Here is a 20463-nt window from a genome sequence, read left to right on the forward strand (position 1 = left end):
AAGTCGACGCCGTTGGCCTCGGCCAGGATCTCGGGGGCGCTCCAGTGCACGCTGCCGATCTGCCCGGCGTCGTCGTCGTTCTTGAGGCTGGCCTTGAACTTGGTCAACCCGAAATCGCTCACCTTTGTGCCACCACACGTCAGTATCGTGTGTGCGTGTGTGCGTGTGCGGTGTGTGTGTGTGTGTGTACGGTGGGTGCGTGTGTGTGCGTGTGTTATTGTTCAGCGGGAGCGCACACCTTGACGTTCCATTTGGAGTCGAGGAGCAGGTTCATGGACTTGAGGTCGCGGTGCACGACGCCCGACGAGTGGAGGAAGTGCATGCCCTTGGCCGTCTGGTAGGCCATCTTGGTCTTCAGCACGAACGGAATCTCGGCGATCAGCTCGTTGTGCAGCAGCTGTAACACATCATTGATTGTTGATGGACGCGTGATGGTCAGGTTGGACGCCCCAGCCAAGTGATTGCACACAGCACACGTCAAAAAAGAGGGAGGGCCGTACGTCAAAGAGGGAGCCGAGAGACATGTACTCCATGACGATGCACAGGTTGGGCGCCTTGGTCGACGCGCCCATGAACAGCACCACGTTGGGATGCCGCAACGCCGTCATCACCAGCACCTTTGCATTTTTTTGTACCACGTTTTAGAGAAAACTGAAAGAAAAACAGTAATAAATAATAATAATAATAATAATAATTACGACTAGGGAGGACTAGCATTGGTGGGGGCGGTAGGTACCTCCTCCTTGAAGGAGCGCTCGACGTCCTTGGTGATGTCCTTGGAGATCATCGTCTTGACCGCCACCTCCGTTCCGCGCCATTTGGCCTTGTACACAACGCCGTACCTGCCAGTGGCGACGGCGTGGTCGTCAGTCCAAGGCCCCTTTGATTGAGGAGTGGTTCGTGCGGCGTGCGTACCCGCCGGCGCCCATCTGTTCGCCGATCTCGAGTTCAGAGTAGTCCATCTCCCACTCGTTGCGCTCCTTGCGCCGCGAGAAAACGCCCACCAACACGATGATGGCGAAGACAAGGAGCAACAGGAGGCCCACGGGTACGGTGGTGCCCAACACAGCGCCCAGGATCGTGCCTACATTACCACCGCCATGTGTCAAACTTCAGCGCATGTGTCATGTGTGCGGTGTGCGCTGCGTGTGCGGTGCGTACCCAACGAGGAATCGGAGGAAGAGGTGAGGGACTGGCAGAAGGTGCCCTCCCAGCCGTTGTCACACTGGCACTCGCCCGTGGCGACGCAAGTGCCGTGGTCGCTGCAGAAGGTGCCGTTGATGATGCACCCGTAGACCGAGCTCACATACTCGTCCTCGCACTGGAACTGCAGTTGTTGACAAGCGCAAGCAATCAGAAAAACGTAACTTGATTGATTGTTAGAGTTGTGGTGATCTGCACGTACAGATGCGAGGAAGTTGGCGAGCATCGCTTCACCGTAGGCGGCCTGTGTAGGCACGACGGCCCAGCTCCTGCGGTTGTTGGCACACAATCACGATCGTCAGGGATGAGGGGGAAACTTGTCTCTGCGCACAGCAAAGGGAGTGGTTGGGGCACGTGCCTGGAGGCGCTCGAGTTGGCGGAAGCCGAGGTCTGGGTCCAGTAGACCCAGTCGGCCAGCGCCTGCGCCTTGAGACAGTTGGCCATCGTGGTCGACCTGTGCCGTTGATGTTGTGCGTTGCATGAGCAAACCAATCACGCAAGAATAAGCAGCAGCAGCAGAAGCAGACGAAGAGCTGCAATGTACCTGACATACAAGCGATGCACCTGAACGAAAGGCCAACCGCTCGATCCGCCAGCTGTGTTGGTGCAGTCATACATATTTTCAATACGTGCGTGTTGTGCGTGTGTGTCGTGTGTGCTGCGTATCTTGCCATTATAAAAGCTGACTGGACGTACCAAGTATGAGATCAGAGGGCAACGTGGAGAGGGTGAAGGCGTTGAGCGCTGCGAGCACGGAGGCGGTGTCGGCCTCGAGGACCTGGGTGGCGCGCTTGCCCGCCTGGGTCACGAGCTTGCCCACGGTCAGTCCGCGCACCGACAGAATGTCCGGCACGTAGCCCATGCCGAAACTCAGCTGGCTCTTCATCGTGACGCCCAGCTCGCCGTTGGAGATCACCACCGTGCGGTTGGGCGACTGGGCGAAGACCGGCAGGTCGAGCAGCGTGGCCGAGGCCGCCACCTGCAGTCCGAACTGAGTGTCGGCCTGGCGCAGGGCCGCGATCCACACCGCGTTGGCCGCGGACTGGGTGTCGCCCACGACCACGATCGGGGTGGCCGCCGGGAGCGTCACGCCGGGATTGAGGGCAGCGATGCTCGCGTCGTCCCACATCGTCACCTAATGCGTTGAATAGGGGTTAGTCATGAAAAGTATAGGCATGGACAAGGTCGGAGTTAAACCTGGTTAAGGTAGATCTGGGCCAGGAGTGCCAGGTCGAAGTTGAGCGTGACATTGCCGTACAGCGATGGAAGCTGCACACAACAGCGAACAGCGCTGACTATTAGCGGCTGGTCCATGCACTATGTAACTAGCGCATAAGAGAGGCGTGAAAACGAACATAGTAGCCGGGAGCGATGGCGGTGGCGGTGAGAGGAATCGACAGTAGATCGGGCGCCTGTGCCAGCTCGCTCGCCGTCGGCGAGCTAACCGAGGCCACAAAGTCCACCACACCTGCCACACCGTGGGCCACAACAATTTTGAGAATGCTGCGGGTGTAGGGAGAGAAAGAATGAATGAATGGAGGTGGTGTACGGATGGCGATGTCGGAAATGGCCGGGTCCGACGACTGGCTGTAGATCTTGATGTTTGTGGTGGAGCTCGAGTAGTCAGTGGCCCACGACGTGAACACGCCAAAGGCCGGTCCGGTGCCCAGCAGGTAGGCCGTTGGCAGGGCCAGCTCCCCGTTGCACCGCACCGTGCCGATGGCGTCGACCAGCTTGCTGCGGTAGTCGAATGCGAGCGGCATATAGCCCAGCTCCGACACGGCCGAGATCACCTGGTCGTTGAGCTGCGTCCAGGCGATGAAGTTGGTCAGCTCCTGGATGGGCCGACAGTCGGAGCGCGTCGTGTTCTGGAAGAGGCACAGGAAGGTGATGAACGGCAGCGGCCACGAGTTCTTGCCACCGCCGTTGTAGAGCGGCGTGGCCAGGTTGCCGGCGTCGACCTCGGCCGCAAAGTCCGTCATGGCGCTCTGCACCGTGTCTGAGTCGGGCTGCACCACGGTCCCGTAGCGGTTCTTCATCGCGGCGTACTTCATGTTGAGCGGCAGCACGTCCTCGAGCCAATAGTAGGTCATGCTGTAGGGCACCTGCTGCACAAAGGTCAGGCGGAACGGGTTGTTGGTGGAGTAGTTGCTGCCGGCCAGGGCCGGGATTTGCTCGAGCAGGTTGCCGGCCGCGGCCAGCTGGTACTGGAACTCGGAGCTGAAGTTGGACAGGGCCGCCTTGAGGAATGCCACCGTGCCTGGCGTCTGCCCGGGGTACCTGATAGCGTGTGCGGTGGGCGTGTGTGCGTGCGTGCGTGCGTCGTGAGAACCCAAGCACGCGGAATGTGTGACGAATGAAAGAGAGCTGTGTACCAGGTGAGGTGAATGGGGGCGTCGGGCATGGTGACGCCAGTGTTGAGCTGGACGAGCGCCGCGTGATTCCATCGCGTGATGTTGCCGCACCAGATCAACGCCAGCGTCTCCCCGTCCAAGATCTGCGCCGACACACGCACACGCATATGTTAAGAACGCACAACACTCGGTTGCGCGGCAGTCGGAGGGGAATGAAGGAGGTACCAGCTGAGTGTCGTTGAGCTCGGGCAGGTTGTAGACCATGACCATGGCCGAGCCCATGAGCGGGAGGCCATAGTAGCCCTGGTCGATCATGGCGTCGGTGAGCTGCGAGTCGATCATGATGAAGTCGACGAGGCCGGCGGTGTAGTCGGCCATGGACTGGAGCACGGCCTTGCCCACCCAGTTGATGCTCACCGAGTCGCGAGAGTAGGGATACTCGGCCGCCATCTTCTGCCAGAACAGGTTGGCGCTCGTGCCCCCCTCGCCATAGATCGTAGTCGCCCCTGTCCAATTACTTCGATTGAGCAAAAATGCCGAGCTTCGCGATCTCTCATTGATTGTAAATTATTGGTGCAATCAAGATTGTGTGGCAGAATTAAGCGAATTAGGGTTCATTAGATCGATCTCTTCTCAGCTTGGGACACTACATAATCAAGTCCACAGCTTTAATCTCGCAGATCTGGTATTGGTTTTTTCCACACATTCCGGAACGCGTTCTGGGAACAAGTACGAAAAAGCGGGCGTACCGAGAGATGAAGACGGAGCTAGGGCGAGCAGCAGCAAGAGTACCGCGACCGCCGCGGCCAGTGCGCGAGTGATGGTACAGAAGGCCGCAAGCGGACGGACCGTGTCCGATCCAGTATGCGCGGCCATGATGAGGTTGTGTTGGTAGAGCGGTGGAGAGTGAAGGAGTAAAAAGAAGGACTGCCGTGGAGCTTGCATCGAGCCGGGAGTTCAAGATCGGGAAGGTGAACATTGACGAGGTGCTACAGTGACTGTGAGGCCGACCCATGTGTGCGGTAGAGCGGGGTCAAACGGTTAGGGCCGGCCAATGGCTGCAGTCGCCGGCCTGGGCTTCGTTTGTAACCATTCCTGGGAGTTGCACACCATGCCGATCCACAGTTATGGTGCGCTGATACCCCAGCTCACAAGTCCACGACCTACTTTTGGACGGCCAATGCGCAACCAGCGGAGAATCGGCACGAACCAGACCGCGAATCAGACAACTCCCACTAAAATGAACTGGCAAATGTTCTGCCCAGATCACCCTCAAAACATGCCTGCAGCCATGTGACTGGCGCGTTTGGTGCAGCGGTGTTACGGACGTCCGGATACCTGGCTTTCCCACCACTACAGATGTACGCGCGGTCATTTAGCGCATGTTCGACTTCTGGATTAGACAATCAATGCGGACTTGGAAGCCGATATAAAGCCCCAACCAGTCGAGGAGAACCCAAGCAGCGAGACCAGCTGCGCCTGAGTGCACAGGCACAGTTGTGACCTGCTTGTAGCCCGCCTCCGACAGGTGCCGTGTTTGAGTGGTTGAGTCATGCGTGCCAGCAGGGGTCCCGGTTTTGCTTCTCCCGAATGCCGCAGTGACGCACGCAGGGGAAGGCGAAATGGCGGGACTGCGAGCAAGCTGGCGGCGCCAACCGCGGAAGATAACCACCAGGTACATTTGGTAGGCACACACCGGGCACCGCCGCCGACGTCATCGCCAACGCTTGTCCGCCGAAAACGCCCCGCGGGCCCAAAGCACCAGGGTAGTTGAGCGGCGCAATGCATCATCGCCACTGTCGCCCTGCAAGGTGCCTTAGGGCCGTGTTGCGGAATGTATATTTTGTGAGCCCGTCACGCGTGTACTGTTTGGCGACTGCTTGCGCTTCTTTCCAGTGCGGCCCATTTGCCAGGGAAGGAAGCTTGGACTGTGTGCTCAGACATGTTGCTTTCGTGCCCACTTGCTAGTTGAGCGCCATGAGCCCTCTTTTCCGAATATTACCGTGGACCGCGCGGCCCTGACAGTCCAACAGCGTGACGTTTGGTGCGCCTTCCACCACGCTCGACGTAGGGTATAGGGAGGGGGCCGCATTGCCCGCGCTAGCGAGCTGGTCTGCACTTTCGTTCCTTCGCGCCACTTTTTGAAGTCTCCCGTTAGTTGGGTGCGGAGGGCGCCAGTCCACTGGCAGGCAGCTGGCCTGGTGCTTAAGCACGGCGGAGTGATAGGCCCCTTTGGCCTTTTTCGGGGCGTATGTGTTTCCCTCGAAGTTCAACCAACAGACGTGGAAATGCAAAAAGAAACAACATTTTCTGCTCCGATCCACGAAAATCGAACTTTCGCAAGCAACACGCAGGACCAACCGGTAACGAATGTTCGGGTCGACAATTGGGTCCTACCACCAATCAGAGGCGTCGCTCCCCTTTCTGTTTTTCTGGCTGTAGGACAACCAGTTTGAGACTTTTGATTTTCGGTATACTCCAATACTTCATCAACAATGCGCAGAATCAGCCAACAAGTTGCCGGGGCCAGCACGGTCGCCACCGGCCAGCGCACCGCCAGCCTCGCCCTGCGCCTCACCGCCGCCCAGCATGGTGCCACCATCTTTTTACTTTCTTTACTTCTTTCTTTGTAATACCTAATTCAATTCTGTTTTTTTCACCTCTCAATCTTTATCTTTATGGAATAAAGTCCCGTAGTAGCTAATAAAGTTAATAAACTTGTAAATCGAGCGAGTCAACTCACCCCCAAACCTTTGGGCGCACAGTGCGCCTGCTATCGAGCCCACCCTCCACGCCCATGCCGGCCTTCCCCGGCGAGGCCACCGAGCCCACCATCAAGACCGAGGTGCCCGGCCCCGCCTCCAAGGCCGCCAGGGCCGCCATGGAGCAGTTCCAGGTACGTACCGCCACCGCTCTCCACTCATGAGGCCTGCGCTCACCAGTGGGCGCGTGCGGTTGTTTTTAATTGTTTTTTTTTACTTTTAAATGCAGGACGTGCGCACGGGCCATTTCTTCGCGGACTACGGCAAGTCGCTGGGTAACTACGTCGTCGACGCCGACGGCAACGTCCTCCTCGACGTCTTCTCCCAGATCGCTTCCCTCGCCGTCGGTACCCGCCGCATCTTTTTTTTGTTTGTTTGTTTGTTTGTTTGTTTGTTTGTTTTGCGTGTGTGCGGCGTGTGTGTGTGCGATCGCGTGTTGTGTGTCGTGTCGTGCTGATTGGTTTTGTGGGCGCCCAGGGTACAACAACCCGGTGCTGCTCAAGGCCGCGACTTCGCCCGAGTGGGGTCGGTTCCTGGTCAACAGGCCGGCGCTGGGGATCATGCCGCCCGCCGACTGGGGCAACACCCTCCACGACACCTTCATGTCCGTCGCCCCCAAGGGCCTGCACCAGGTCTTCACCGCCATGTGCGGCTCCTGCGCCAACGAGTGCGCCTACAAGGCCGTCTTCATGAACTACATGCACAAGGCACGCGTCGTGCGTGTCATGTCATCTTGTGTGTGTGTGTGTGTGTGTGTGTGTGTGTGTGTGTGTGTGTGTGTGTGTGTGGTGTGGTGTGTGTGGTGTGGTGTGGTGTGCGATTGCTAACCTTACGGGAGGGTGGTGGAGTAGAAGCGCGGTGGCCGGGCCTTTAACGAGGAGGAGCTGAACTCGTCGATGCAGAACCTGCCGCCCGGCAGCCCCGAGCTGTCGATCCTCTCCTTCCAGGGCGGCTTCCACGGTCGTCTCTTCGGCTCTCTCACCACCACCTGCTCCAAGCCCATCCACAAGGTACATCATACCTTGTGCCACCGCACACGTGTGCGCACACATGGCACACACGGCACTCACCGCACGCCCGCATTCCTTTGCAGGTCGACATTCCGGCCTTCGATTGGCCCAAGGCGCCCTTCCCCAAGATCAAGTACCCGCTCGACAAGTACGAGGCCGAGAACCGGAAGGAGGAGGACCGCTGCCTCGAGGAGGTACATTTAATCATAATTATCATAATACTAATAATAATAATAATTGTTGTTGTTTTTGATATTTATTATATTTGTTTTTTTGGCAATCATTTTTTGCTAATTTTTGGTGCGACTGGCAGGTGAGGCGTGTGATCAAGACGCACAAGGTGCCGGTGGCGGGTCTCATCGTGGAGCCCATCCAGGCCGAGGGTGGCGACAACTGGGCGTCGCCCTACTTCTTCCAGGGTCTCCGCAACATCACCAAGGAGAACGACGTCGCCTTCATCGTCGATGAGGTCCAGACCGGCGTGTGCGCCACCGGCAAGTTCTGGGCTCACGAGCACTGGTACGACCGTGTGTGTGTGTGTGTGTGTGTGTGTGGCGCGTGTCGTGTTGCTCACGTCTTGTCACGTTTGTCGCCGCAGGAATCTGTCGTCGCCTCCCGACATTGTGACATTCTCGAAGAAGATGCAGGCGGCGGGCTATTTCCACAACATCCAGTACCGGCCGTCGGAGGGCTACCGCAACTTCAACACATGGATGGGCGACCCCGTGCGCGTGCTGCTCATGAAGAGCATCCTGGGCGAGATCCGGGACCAGCACCTGCTCGAGAACGTGCAGATCACGGGCAAGTACCTCAAGGAGGGCCTCCTCGAGCTGCAGGACAAGCACGCGGCCCTGCTCTCCAACGTGCGCGGCCTGGGCACCTTCCTCGCCTTCGATCTCCCCACTGCCCAGAGCAGAGACCAGCTCATCCACACCCTCAGACAGAAGGGTACGTGTGTCGTGTGTCGTGTGTCGTGTGTCGTGTGTCGTGTGTCGTGTGCCGTGTGCCGTGTGTCGTGTGCCGTGTGCTGACCGCAACGTTGGGTACTTTGGCGTACTAGGAGTGGAGTCGGGTGGTAGCGGTACGGCCTCGGTGCGTCTGAGGCCGCAGCTGGTCTTCGGCCCGCGTCACGCCCACCAGTTCCTCTCCATCCTGGACGACGCCCTCAAAGTCCACCCCAAGCAGTAAGCCGGAGCAGTGGCTCTACCACGTGCAGGCCCACTTACTTTGGTTATTACAAAAGAGAAGAAAAACACTTAACGTTGGTGTGTTTGCCTTCCGACGTGTTGTTCCTCGTGCGGCAGCGGGCGAACGAAGGGCATCAGCAGCGCGTAGTCCCCAGCCAGCACACGCCCCACACGTCGCGCCAGTGCGCGCGCTCGACTCTTCGGTCTCACATGGGGCGGTCCACCACCCCGTCGCGTCGATGTGGATGCGTCGCCGCAGGGGAGTGGGCATGCGCAGCACACTGGCGAGGACCAACGGCAGGAGGAGTCGTTCCACTCGTACACGCCGCTGCCGTGCACCACCCGTTCAGCCCCCTCGGCTTCTTTCTCGTCCTCCTCCGCTGAACGAGCACAGTCGTCGAAGGCGCGGGCAAGCGCGTCTGCACCAGGCATCCAGTACACTGCTCCAAGGTGGTCACAATCCCAAACACGCAAGGTGACCATGGAGGCCTGCAAAGGCCGCATGCACTCGTATATCTGGCCGTCACCCCCGCTCGTTGTCTACGATCTTAGAAGTGTGCTTGAGCTTGACGGCCGACGGGGTCGCCGTGCTTTCGCACGACCCAGACGTTGGACCTGCCACCGCTGATCCTGAGCTCCTCGTGGCATTGGAGGCCTTCTAGGGACCCGCCGCGGCGATCACGTCTTGAATGGTGGCCGTGGGGGCAAGCCGTCCTTGTCGCAGTTGCGTCAGGCCAACGTTGACAAGCTCGCTGGTGAGTTTCTGAATGATTTGCTCGATGTCGGGCCGCACTGCGGAGAGGGGGAGGAGAGTTAATGTGCGGTGGGGGAGGCCACATTGCAACATACTGCTGAGTGCGGATAAGCTGTGATGCAGCATGTTCGCTATGGCCATCGCCTGGTCTGCCATGCTGCCGTTGTGAATTTTTTGGCAAAAGAAAAAGTACCGTGTCATGTGCGGTGGTATGTGGTGTGTGTCGTGCCTGTCTGGCGGTACGCGAAAATTCTATTTCTTTTGTTTACAAAAAGGAAAAAGCGAAATAGAATTACAACTGTGGGAGAAGAAGGTTGGTGACGTGGTTGGACTCTACGGCAGCTCCTTGACGAGCTTGGTGAGGAAGTCAAAGTTGGGCGTGCCCAGACCGGTCACTGTTGTGGCGCGAACAAGAAGCCAGAAGAATTCGGTGAGGCATAGGTGAGTGGTTGCGCTCGAGCAAAAGAAGCCATTGGGGACTGCAAGCAAGCACGTACCAGGATCCCAGCCCTTGTAGGCATTGAAGCCGGGGCAGCAGCCTGCACACACGAACGACACACACAAGACACACACGACGCACGACACACGCAAGACATGGCAGTGTCAGGAATGCGTCAACGAGCCGTGGTAGAGAGCGGCGTGCGCGTACCGTCGGCGTTGTTGCCGGAGGTAACGTCATAGTAGGCCGACGCGTACGACGCGGACTTGTAGAGGAACGGGTTGATGAAGCCGAGCGACGACTTGCCCGCCTGGAGGCGCATGCCGTTCCAGAGCGACACGATGCCGGCGATGATGGGCGCCGAGCACGACGTGCCCGCGACCGGCTCCACGCTACCACCGACGAAGACCTGCACATTCTCGCCTGCAGAGAGAGTCAGCGCTCCGTCACACTGTGGGTGCCCGCAAGGAGGGGAGTAGAAGGGCGAACCAGCGGCGGCGATATCGGGAAGACCGCGGCCGCTCCTGTTGTAGTAGGACGAGGGCGGCAGGTTGGGGCAGTTGTTGAGGTAGTACGCAACATACGACGCTTGCCTGTTGGTTCGTTACATGGGTACCAAAAAAAGTGAGCACGACACACACGCGACATTACACGACACCACTACACGAAAACAAAAGGGAGAAACCGCTCGCACGAACCAGGAGGGAATGCCAAAGTCGTTGGAGAAGCCGCCGGTGCTGAAGGTGCTGCCGATCTCGCTGAAGACGCCTGTGATGGGTTCAACATGGGAACAAAGGAGAGCTCAAGTGAGAACCAAGATGCAGGAGTCTGGTTATGTGTGTGTGTGTTGCTTACCGGCGTCCTGGTGGACCTGGGTGGCGCCGACGAGGGTGATCCACGGGGAGGACGGGTAGGGGAACTCGAAGGACGAGCACCAGTCGTTGCAGCCAACGCCGTCGTCGCCAGAGGCCACCAGCACGGTGAGACCGCGCGAGCCCAGCTTCATCCACTCGTTGGACACCCTCATGACTTCGTCGATGGGGTAATCGCCACCATACTCACCATACGAGCTGTAGTGATGAAATAAATATTAACATTTCAACACAAGCTGAACGTAAAACAAATAAATGTAAAGTAAAGTAAAGAAATAAGTAATAAAAATAAGTAGAAAAAAAGAGACGACATACACGGAGTGGACCAGAGGAGGCTTGGGGTCGTTGGCGAGGTCGTTGACCCAGTCGAAGAAGACCTTGATCTCGTCGCCGTCCTCATCACTGGTGATCGCGATCACACATGGCCATGTCATCATCAGCACACTAGCTATCATGTATGTGATCACATACGGCGGGCTCATCGTGGGTACGTACTTGTAGTTGTACGAGTAGGAGGGAGCAAAGGCGCCGATGGCCATGATGTACTGGATGTCGAGCGAGGCCTCGGTGTCGGGGTCCGTGGGGTCGTTGGGCAGGTTGCCCAGCGTCTTCTTGACCCTCTGGCCGGCCATCTGCGGCACGTACTCCTGGAAGAAGGCCTGCAAGTCGGCGTTCGAGTACGAGTCTGTCGATGAAGACATCCGTCATGACGATGATGATGATGATGTCAGTCGCTGAACGAGAGACGGTTAAGACGTGTACGTGGTACGTACCTTCGGTCTCGAAGACGGCCTGGGTGTTGTTGACGCCCTGGCTGGCGACGGGTGTGGTGATGTTGTAGAGCTTGCGCAGGAGGGTGGGCGTCACGTTGGGCTGATCCAGCGGCGCGCCGCTGTGGGCAGTGTACTGCGCCTTCTTACCGTTGGGCCTGGGGAAGCCTGTTGCGTGTAGCGAGTTTAGCAACTTGCATCTTACTTCTTCTACGCAGTGCGGCTCGTGTGGAAAGATGTGATTTGCTCGATCGATGGCTAGATGGGGAGGGAAGAAGGGTGGCATACCGACGATAGGGGTGACGAAGTCAACGATGTGATCGAGGTGGCGCGGGATCTCGTAGACCTCCTCCTCGCACCGCTGGATGACGATGCGCTCGGACCTTGTCGAATCCTTGCGAGGCGTGTAGGCCCTGACGCGGCACTTGACCAGCGCCTCTAGCGCCTCGGCCGAGGCAGCGATGCGCACCCAGGAGCGCGAGGCCATGACCTCCCAGTGCTCGACACCGGCGCGCTCGAGCCACTGCGCGACCTGCGCCACGTCATCTTCGCTTGGAGCCACCAGCGCATTGAGCTCTTCCCATTCGAGATGGCGGCCGTAGCGGTCGGGGCGAGCGGGATCGGACGAGGCCTCTACCGACTCCTGTACGGTCCGCAGACCAGCGGCGTTCTCCTTGAGCGCCACGTAGGCCTTGATCAGGGGCTGCTGCTCATCAGCATCGACGGCAGCGCGCTTGGCGCTGACCCATTGCCGGGTCTCTGCGGGGGTGAGGGGGCGCCAGTGCGAGCGGCCACTCGTGGCACGCTTGCTCACAAATCCACGCAGGCCGGACGATGCGCTCGCGACCGCCAGTGCCGCGGCCAGCACCACAAGAAGGACAAGGATCGTAGCCCTCGCCATGTTCAGGTCAATCGCAGCTGATCTGATCTGGCTTTTGATCTAAAGGCGATATCTTTTCGGGCGGTAATTATGTAATGTTCAATCCATGATTTAACCACCTATGACGTCGACAAATTACTGCCCCTTCCGCAGCAAAAGGTGGGAACGAGATGACCTGAATACTTGAGGCAAGGTGGGGCTTACCAGTTGAACTGATCGACTGACATGAGAACAACATAACTAGAACAGCAGGAGGTGGAGATGGACCCTAATGAAGTGTTGATAAGGTTAGAAGCTTCACAGCCTGGCCACGTCATTGGCTACGAGAGCGCTGCCGAGGCGATGTGGGACCTGCTGCATCATCGACACAGCGTGCTCCCCAAGCTCGTGTTCTACATCCGCTTCTTCGTCAACGCTGGCCGTCCCCGCATCGGCTCCAACCAGCTATTTATCGTCCACCGCTCCGAGATGGACCTGTTCGCCTCCGGCGGCGACCACGGCGCCTTGGGCAAGGAGTCCGAGGAGCGGCTGTGGCGCATGCTGGAGTCCCGCCTGTCAGAGTGGACCGGCTGCGGCCACTTCGCGTCCGTCATGCGCCACAACCTCTACTTTGCCAGCCGCGAGGAGGAAGAACGAGCCGGGTCCCAGAGCACTTTCACCACGCCGGCCCGGCTGCTCGACCACCTCGACTCGGCGGCCGTGAGCGCAAGCGAAGAAGACCGGGACGAGGAGAAAGGCCTGGTCATCCGAGTCGAGTTCTCGGCCTACGATGCCGACGAATGGGACCAGGAGGGCCGCGGCGCCGGGCCAAAGCCCAACGCGCTCGACTTCCATGCCTACCTGATCGACATTCCTTCTGCGGGCCGGGTCAGGGACCACCCCGATGGCGACGACCAAGAACCAGCGGCGTACGTGGTGCAGTCGCTGTGGGAGCACTACGACGTGTCGGTGAGGCCGATCTCGGCGGGCGACCTCCGGCGCCACCTCCGCTTCCTAGCCTTGTTCGACGGCCGCACGCAGATGGCCAACAGCGAGCGGTGTAGACTGACCCACCCGTCGTTCTGGGACGTCCCCCTGCCGCGCACCCAGGGGCGACCTCGGCCCTGCTCGTCGCACCACTCGCCGCTCGAACCCTATCTGGGCTCGTCTCTCGACCCACTGCTGGAGCGACTCGAGTCGCAACATGACCAGAAGCCGCACGATGAGGTGGTGGTGTCGGTTCTGGACGTGTTCAGCGTGGCGGCCTACGACAGTGGCGAGACCAAGCGCCGGCTGGCGGCCTACATGTGCCAGGCGCGGTTGGCCGACGGCGACGGCTTCGTCGGCAGGGGTGAGCGAACGCTCCCCTACGGGCTGCCGAACCTGACGTCATCGGCCGGTTCGCCTCGTCGGGCGTGGAGCGAGGTGCTGAGTGCCGTGGATCGGGTGCACGCTGCCACGGAGGCCAAGCAGAAGAAGGCCGGCAAGAAGAACGGACGCATCCTGCCCCTCGTTGGCTACTTGCCCGCGCCGCACCCGGACACCAAGCACAGGCACAGGAGCACCCCAGCCAGCGACGACGCCCTGCTCCCGTCGGTGATCGTCAAGCCCGACCACAAGCGCCGAGGCGAGCGCAAGGGCCGTGAAGGTGGGGCCAAGCAGAGAAGCCGGTGCACACTATCGTAAGCAGCCTACCGCGCCCAAGCTAGAGAACAAGCACAGTTGTAAATAAATAACTTATCAAAAAGAAGAGCGGCGTTTGATTGATCACTGCTCGCGCTCTTCGGTGTCGTCGCGGCTGCGGAGGACGATGTCCTTGAGCTGCATAAGGTGGCCGATCTCGTAGTCGGCGAGTCCGTTGGAGGTGGGCTCCGTGTGCGTCACCAACACCGACGTCCAGCCCACACTACCAGCGCAGCGTCTCGATTAGTTCCAACCTCAGTGACTCACGAGCAGCGACTAATCTGAGTCTGCGAGTTATACGCACCCTTTGGCGCCGTAGACGTCGGCATCGACCTCATTGCCGATGAAGAGGATACGCCTCGGGTCGCGCGACTGCACAACGAAATGGCTTCGGTTGAACCCAAAACGACAGAACGAAGAATGAAGAACGGAGAAGAGAGGGAACGCCACGCACGTGGATGTGTTCGATGTTGGCCGTCCGTGCTGCGGTGACGAAGACCTCGGGGTCGGGTTTGACAAAGCTGCCGGACAGTCAGGTTACCCAACGTCAGAACGCCAACAGCAGCAGAAACATCCACCCGCCGGTGATGACGACGCACCCAACCTCTCCGCCCATCACAACCGCTTCGAAGTGTCCTGGGTCGATCCCCGCTGGATGGAGGAATGATGAAGATGGTGAGCGGATGAAGCACAAGTGAAGACGCGGTAAGGTTACCTTTGGCGATGCGTTTGCGCATGGCTTGTTCGTCGAGCTTGGAGTTGCGGATGAGGCCCACGGGCAGCCCCGCCTCCTCGCGGAGCCAGCGAATGATCTCCTCCGCCCCGCCGTAGAGGCCCGAGTCGGCCGTCACCTCCACCTGGAACGACGTGCACAAGTACTCCTACCGTTCGCGTGGCGGCCACCAGTTACAAAACTGATGAGTTGTGTGTGTGTGTGTGTGTGTGTGTGTGTGCGTGTGCTCCTGCGTGTGCGGTTGGTTCAAGGTCACCTTGTCGGGCTGCTCGAGTCCGCCGAGCCCCAGCTCCCGCAGCAGGGCGCATAGGAAGTCACCCCAGGAGAAGGTGCGCATGCCATCCTCGCCCTTGTGCTGGTGCATCAACCGGTCGAAGATCTGCTGCAGGTCCTCGAACGTGGGCAGTTGATAGGCGGACGACTCCCTTGCGACGTCGGCGTTGTTGGCCCGTTCATCCAATACACGATCTGTGATGCGAATGGCGACCTCTCTGCTGGAGTTCCTGTGCTGCAGCAGCTCCTTGAGCGCGTCGTAGAAGCGCCGCAATCTGCGCTCAAGCAACTACACTCAGTTTCCACACACACACACACACACACCACACCACAACAAGCACACTATCGCACACGGCCTACCTCAGGTCTGTTCTCTGCTTGGTGTTCATTCCGCTCTTCTTGGCCAGGGTGCCCTTCCAGTCGAAGAACACGTAGTCATAAGGCACCTTAGCCTCTGGCTTGTGGAGGTGTGCGTTCTTGGGTCCCCTCACCTCACCTCCTCGCTCTTCACCCAATACACATGTAGACCGGCATGTGAGACACTACAAGACCACTAAAGAGAGTGCTGGTTTGCGTACCAATGTCGTTCACGTCAAAGCCAATGGGTGGGTCTTGCTGAGTACTGTTTGAAGGTGCTGTGGTGGTAGAGTCCATCTTGCTCTTTAGAAGATTTGCGTCAGTCACTGCACCTGGGCTTGGCCTGGCTCTGCCTGTTCGCGGAGCTTGTCCGGTGCCTTTTCCGTTGCATTTCCCTTGCGATTGGCCGACACTTTCGAGGAATGTGTTGTATGCGCGTATCGCTATTTTTTACCTTTATTTTTGAACGATTAAAAATCTAATATAAATATCGAATATACAATTGGTCTTAGTGGTGAAGTGAATGAAGGAGATGACGATCAATCCTTCCTCACCACCTCTTGAGACCTCCGAAGTTGTCGACACCGCAGATCCAGGTCCGGTTGCCGTGCGACCATGACGATGAGCATCAGAAGTCGCTGGCCTTGCGGGAGAGCAGGAGTCGGCGGTCGATCGGCTCCGCGGTACTATGGAACTGTTCCTGCTCCTGCTCCTGCTCCTCGGTGTCGTCGCACACGAAGCTGAAGGTCCAGCTCGCCGCGCCGTCGGCTGCGACCTCGAGCATCCACTGCCGCTCCTCGGCCGGGCGCACCATGGACTCGACCCGCTCGTCGTGCTGGTAGGTGAAGCCGCTCTCGTCGACGCACTCCTGGTCGTCGAGCTGCGACAGGAAGTTGAAGGTGGCGCCGAGTCCGCGGGCCATGCGGCGCCGGACGCGTCGCATGGCGAGCGAGCCGAAGCCCTTGGGCACGGCGGGCTCGACCTCCTGGTCGTCCATTGCCGGCACCTCGACGAAGTACTCCACCTTCTTGAGCGAGGGCTGGCGCATCAGCTTGGGCGCGGGCTGGAGCTGCTGCTTGTGATGGTGAAGATGCATAGTAGCTGGGGCCACTTCCATATTGCTTGATTGTAGTTGATGTATATATGGAAAGGTCAGGAGGTGGAAGAAGAAGAAGAAGAAGAGGAAGGACTCGAGTGCGGTCTCTTCGCTCTGTACAGAGGTGAGATGTAGAGAATGGGTTGGTGTAAGAATAACGAGTAAGAATCGAGAAGTGGGATCAGGTTTTTATACCCGGTCGTATGGGTGGGCGGAGCTTGGTGGTGGTGTGATAGGAGAGATAGAAGCCATGGCTGCCAGCGAGCTGGGATCAGGACTCCTCGTTCCCATGACCTCGCCTCAAGTAAGTCGCACGGGCGTCCGGACTTACGGAGCGAAACAAAGAAATACAAAAAGAAATCGAAAATTGAAATAAAAAATGTGTGAAAGCAAGATGACAGGGGTACTACTTGGTGAGGAACTTGCGTCGTTCCTCGCGTCGCCGCTTGCGCTCCTCTTCCTCCTTGGCCCACTGGGCCTCGCGCTCTTTCCGCTCCTCCTCGCGCTGCTTCCTTCGCTCTTCCAGCTCCGGGTCGTTCACCAGCAGCGCCATCAACGAGTCTTGCCTGTGGTAGCACAGCCCCAGCAGCACCCACTCCTTCAATCACCGCACACAGTGCCACAAGCAACACAATGCGACACGATAACACGACGCAACACGACAACATCTCGAAAGCGCACACGTACCGAAGGAGCAACTTTTGGCCGGCGTCGTCTGCAGCGCCGGAGAGGAGGGAGGAGGGACCCTGCACCAATCCGCTCAGGGGCGACAAGGGTCCCTTGCCGTAGGGCGACGTCCGCGGTGAGTCGAACAGCGACGCCCGCGGCGAGTCGAAAAGCGACGCCGCCGTGTGCGGCGAACGGGGCGACGACATGGGCGAGACACCCGTCGCATCGGTCCCCACACCGGTGCCGCCTGCGCTTGGCTCTATCTGTCGCTCGACATGCTGGTGCTGATGAAGCTGGTGGAGTTGGCGCAGCTGCAGCTGTCGACGCTTCAGCTTGACGTTCTCTTCGGCCGCTGCGGCGAAGGTGGGCGACGGCAGGCGGTCCTCCTCGTCGCCGCTGCTGTTGCCGCCGCTGTCCTTGCTCTTGGCGGAGGAGCCGCCCCCATCGGCAGCACCGATGAGCTCGCCCAGGAACGGGATGTAGTCTTCGCTGTCGGAGTCGTCCAGGTTGTCCTCGACGCCGCTGAAGCACGACGAAAAGGGCCACCCGGGACACGGCAGCAGCTAACCAACGCCCTTGTATGTTAGATTCCATTGCTGAGTGTGTCGTGTGCGTCATGTCGTTTGTGCGTGTCGTGTGTGTCGTGTGTGTCGTGTGCGTGTCGTGTGTGCCGTACCGGAAGTTTAGTGATTCGTTCGAGGTCGCGGATGATGGCCGAGAGGGAGATGTAGTTCCGGCTGTCGAAGCCCAAGAACATGAATCGTCCGTTGTTCTTGTAGACGTAGATGTTGTTCGGGTTTCGGCCCTCCGTCCGCATCAGGGTCAGCGCCAAACAGACGCCTGTTGGTTATGTTCCACGACACACGCACACACGCCACACGACACACACAGCTCTGTTGGTCTCCCATGGGGCCAACAACCTTCTCTTAAGTGCAGAACAGACTGTGATGGGGTGAATGGGACCTTCTTTGGAGGTCATGCGGAAGAGGAATGAGCCCGCCTGGCGGCCCAGCAGACGCCGATGGGCTTCGCCTCTTCGCACAAAGCCATGGAACCACCTGAGAAGGCACGCAGGCACATGTATGTGTTGACCATCGCACGACACACGCATTATTCGCACGCACACACGCCGCACGCACACGAATCGATCAATGTGCAAATCATTACCTTTCCATGAGGAGCTCACGGATTTCATCGAGCACACACGGGTGGGAGTGGGAGTCGTCGCGCAGGAGCGGACCAAAGAGGGCCGTGATTTGCCCGAACTGCTGGATATTCACGAACTCCTTGCCCTCCACGTCCGCTGCGCACACACGGCGATCAGCCACGCTTCAAGTCTAAGCATCCGTGTGTGTGCAGTGGTGCGTGCGTGCGCGTGTGCGGTGGTGCGTGAGGAAGCAATGGTGAGGGCCACGCACGACGAGCCAGGAGCTTTTTGAGGCAGAGGTAGTTGGTGGTGGCGGTGTCGAGCTTGGTCTTGTCGATATTGCGCGGCATTCTCTGGCGGATGAACCGGTAGAACGACGCCGCAAAGTTCTGCCACGGCACGTTGTGCTGGAGAAGAAGAAGAAGAAGACATCAACGCCAGCACAGTGGCATACGAGACACGGTGATGATACGTACTTGGCGAAAAAAGTATTTCTTCCAGAATCGACGTCCTTGGTCATCGAGGATGGCGATCTGGATGAGGATTTGATCGATCTTCTTGTTGATCCGCTCGAACGACGGACGCTGTGCGGCAATGTCGAAAGGGAAGATGAGAACAACATCAATCAGTCCCATGATGACGTTGATGATGATGGCGTTAAGAATACCTTGGCAAAGTCTGTCTGCCAGCACTCCTGCATGAGCTTTTTGAGGGTAGAGATGCAATTGGCCGGTATCTTGGGCCGAAGGCCGTTGCGCCAGATCTGAAACGCGAGCCCCTCGGTCGAATGTCTGTTGTGCCCACGCAGGCCATGAGTCCAGCTTGGCGATCCCGTGTACAAAAGAAGAAGAAAAAGAACGAAGAACGAAGAACGAAGGCGACAAGCGAGTGGCCAACAACGTACTCGGTGTCGGCGTAGAGGGGCTCGCAGGTGAAGAGCTGCCACAGGATGATACCAAAGGAGTAAACGTCGGCCTTTTCATTGTAATCCGAACCCTAATAAGATGTCATACCAGTGGTGCGCTCGGTCAGTAGTGCGGAGACTTTGCACCAATTGATTGTGAAGCGTAAGAGCCAAACAGTAAAGATGAGATTACTAAGTAAGATACCTGCAGGATTTCCGGTGCCATGGTATTTACGGTGCCCACCTTCTCCCATACGAGCGACGCCGACTTCTTCGGCTTGAGCGCCGACAACCCAAAGTCGGCTATCTTGATCTGAAACGTGTTCCCCACCTTTTTGTACTGTAGATCACAATTGCGCGGCCAACGATCATAGCCAGCCAATACACCACCAATGATCACTCGCGTCAGCCAATAAGACTCGATGGATTTTATGAAGCAGACGTCCCATACCATCATGTTCTCGAGCTTCAGATCTCTGCATAACAAAAACAAAAAACAAATGAATACATGAGTAAATGAAGTAATAGACTACCGCGTAAGTAACGTGGTGCGTGCTGAGGCGCTGAGAGCAAGAGTCGGGTGGTCACCTGTGGATGATGGCCGGATCGCGAGAGTGCAGCCATTGCATGCCGCGGGCGGCGTCACGCGCCATGCACATGCGCTGAAAGAGCGACATCTTCTTGCCCATGGGCGACTGGATGAGAAGCCTGCAACCACGATCACAATTACCGCGTCAGCGTTGACATACTGTACACAACACCGCACACACCGCACACGCATACTAGAAAGGAGAGCTACGTTTCAAGGTCGCCGTCCATGAGTTCGAGCACAATGCGGAACTTGTCCGGCGCATGGCAGGCGCCAAGGCACAGGATGAGATTGGGATGCAAGCTCGTCCTGTGCGTGCGTGCAATCGTCAATTGAGCGTGCTCTCATGGGCGAGGAGTGGTATCAACAACACGTACGTCATGATGCGTATCTCTTGCTTGAGATCCTCCATGTCCTCTTTAGAGAGTACGGCCGGTTGCACCGCGGCCGTGGTCGGTCCCGTGTCCTCTCCCGGCTTCTTGCTGTCGCCATCGGCGTTGCCGTCGGCCTCGGCCTTGGTGTCATTGCCGTCGGCATTGCCGTCGACAGCGCCGGCGTTGGTGTTGTTGCCCACGAAGGGCACCTTGACGGCGACCGCCAGGCCGAAGCACTCGCCGCGGTAGACGGTGCCGAAGGTGCCGTGGCCCAGTACGGACCCCAGTTTGATCTGCTCCTCCTGCAGCTCGTAGGACGGCCGTACCGTGGCAGCTCCCGAGGCAGAGTCGCCCAACATGGTCGCGGTCGTGGTCGTCGTCGTTGGTTGTGGTCGTTGTGGTCGTAGGTGACTGCCCGGTCAAAAAGA

At 58.5% G+C, this 20463-nt stretch overlaps 6 protein-coding genes and 1 pseudogene across 6 annotated transcripts; 2 read left to right on the forward strand and 5 right to left on the reverse strand.

Moving 5' to 3' along the window:
- Positions 1 to 214: 214 nt before the first annotated feature.
- Positions 215 to 4007, reverse strand: ACA1_321720 (annotated as a pseudogene).
- A 2045-nt stretch (positions 4008 to 6052) lies between these two features.
- On the forward strand, positions 6053 to 8517 carry ACA1_321730 (4aminobutyrate aminotransferase; the record flags this gene model as incomplete). Its single annotated transcript, XM_004337911.1, has 9 exons — positions 6053 to 6149; positions 6323 to 6453; positions 6549 to 6666; positions 6797 to 7035; positions 7171 to 7329; positions 7413 to 7523; positions 7643 to 7848; positions 7928 to 8277; positions 8390 to 8517. 9 exons carry the CDS (start codon positions 6053 to 6055, stop codon positions 8515 to 8517), a joined length of 1539 nt encoding a protein of 512 aa, XP_004337959.1.
- A 1086-nt stretch (positions 8518 to 9603) lies between these two features.
- Positions 9604 to 12252, reverse strand: ACA1_321740 (Prokumamolisin, activation domain containing protein; the record flags this gene model as incomplete). The annotated part of the gene is made up of 10 exons (XM_004337912.1): positions 9604 to 9665; positions 9768 to 9809; positions 9920 to 10132; positions 10199 to 10302; positions 10408 to 10477; positions 10565 to 10718; positions 10908 to 10983; positions 11077 to 11266; positions 11355 to 11519; positions 11640 to 12252. The coding sequence occupies 10 exons, from the start codon at positions 12250 to 12252 to the stop codon at positions 9604 to 9606; spliced, it is 1689 nt and encodes a 562-aa protein (XP_004337960.1).
- Positions 12253 to 12573: 321 nt separating this feature from the next.
- ACA1_321750 (uncharacterized protein) lies at positions 12574 to 13896 on the forward strand (the record flags this gene model as incomplete). The annotated part of the gene is made up of 1 exon (XM_004337913.1): positions 12574 to 13896. One exon carries the CDS (start codon positions 12574 to 12576, stop codon positions 13894 to 13896), a length of 1323 nt encoding a protein of 440 aa, XP_004337961.1.
- An 81-nt stretch (positions 13897 to 13977) lies between these two features.
- Positions 13978 to 15553, reverse strand: ACA1_321760 (haloacid dehalogenaselike hydrolase domain containing protein; the record flags this gene model as incomplete). Its single annotated transcript, XM_004337914.1, has 8 exons — positions 13978 to 14116; positions 14198 to 14265; positions 14348 to 14414; positions 14493 to 14544; positions 14609 to 14750; positions 14883 to 15174; positions 15260 to 15404; positions 15478 to 15553. 8 exons carry the CDS (start codon positions 15551 to 15553, stop codon positions 13978 to 13980), a joined length of 981 nt encoding a protein of 326 aa, XP_004337962.1.
- A 331-nt stretch (positions 15554 to 15884) lies between these two features.
- Positions 15885 to 16373, reverse strand: ACA1_321770 (uncharacterized protein; the record flags this gene model as incomplete). Its single annotated transcript, XM_004337915.1, has 1 exon — positions 15885 to 16373. One exon carries the CDS (start codon positions 16371 to 16373, stop codon positions 15885 to 15887), a length of 489 nt encoding a protein of 162 aa, XP_004337963.1.
- A 385-nt stretch (positions 16374 to 16758) lies between these two features.
- ACA1_321780 (protein kinase domain containing protein) lies at positions 16759 to 20394 on the reverse strand (the record flags this gene model as incomplete). The annotated part of the gene is made up of 13 exons (XM_004337916.1): positions 16759 to 16950; positions 17105 to 17584; positions 17698 to 17861; positions 17985 to 18079; positions 18189 to 18324; positions 18440 to 18575; positions 18645 to 18752; positions 18836 to 18959; positions 19073 to 19164; positions 19278 to 19548; positions 19661 to 19780; positions 19872 to 19970; positions 20039 to 20394. The coding sequence occupies 13 exons, from the start codon at positions 20392 to 20394 to the stop codon at positions 16759 to 16761; spliced, it is 2373 nt and encodes a 790-aa protein (XP_004337964.1).
- Between the last annotated feature and the right edge of the window lie 69 nt (positions 20395 to 20463).

The sequence above is a fragment of the Acanthamoeba castellanii genome, assembly GCF_000313135.1.
Source record: "Acanthamoeba castellanii str. Neff unplaced genomic scaffold scf7180000084455, whole genome shotgun sequence".
Lineage (NCBI taxonomy): Eukaryota > Discosea > Longamoebia > Acanthamoebidae > Acanthamoeba > Acanthamoeba castellanii.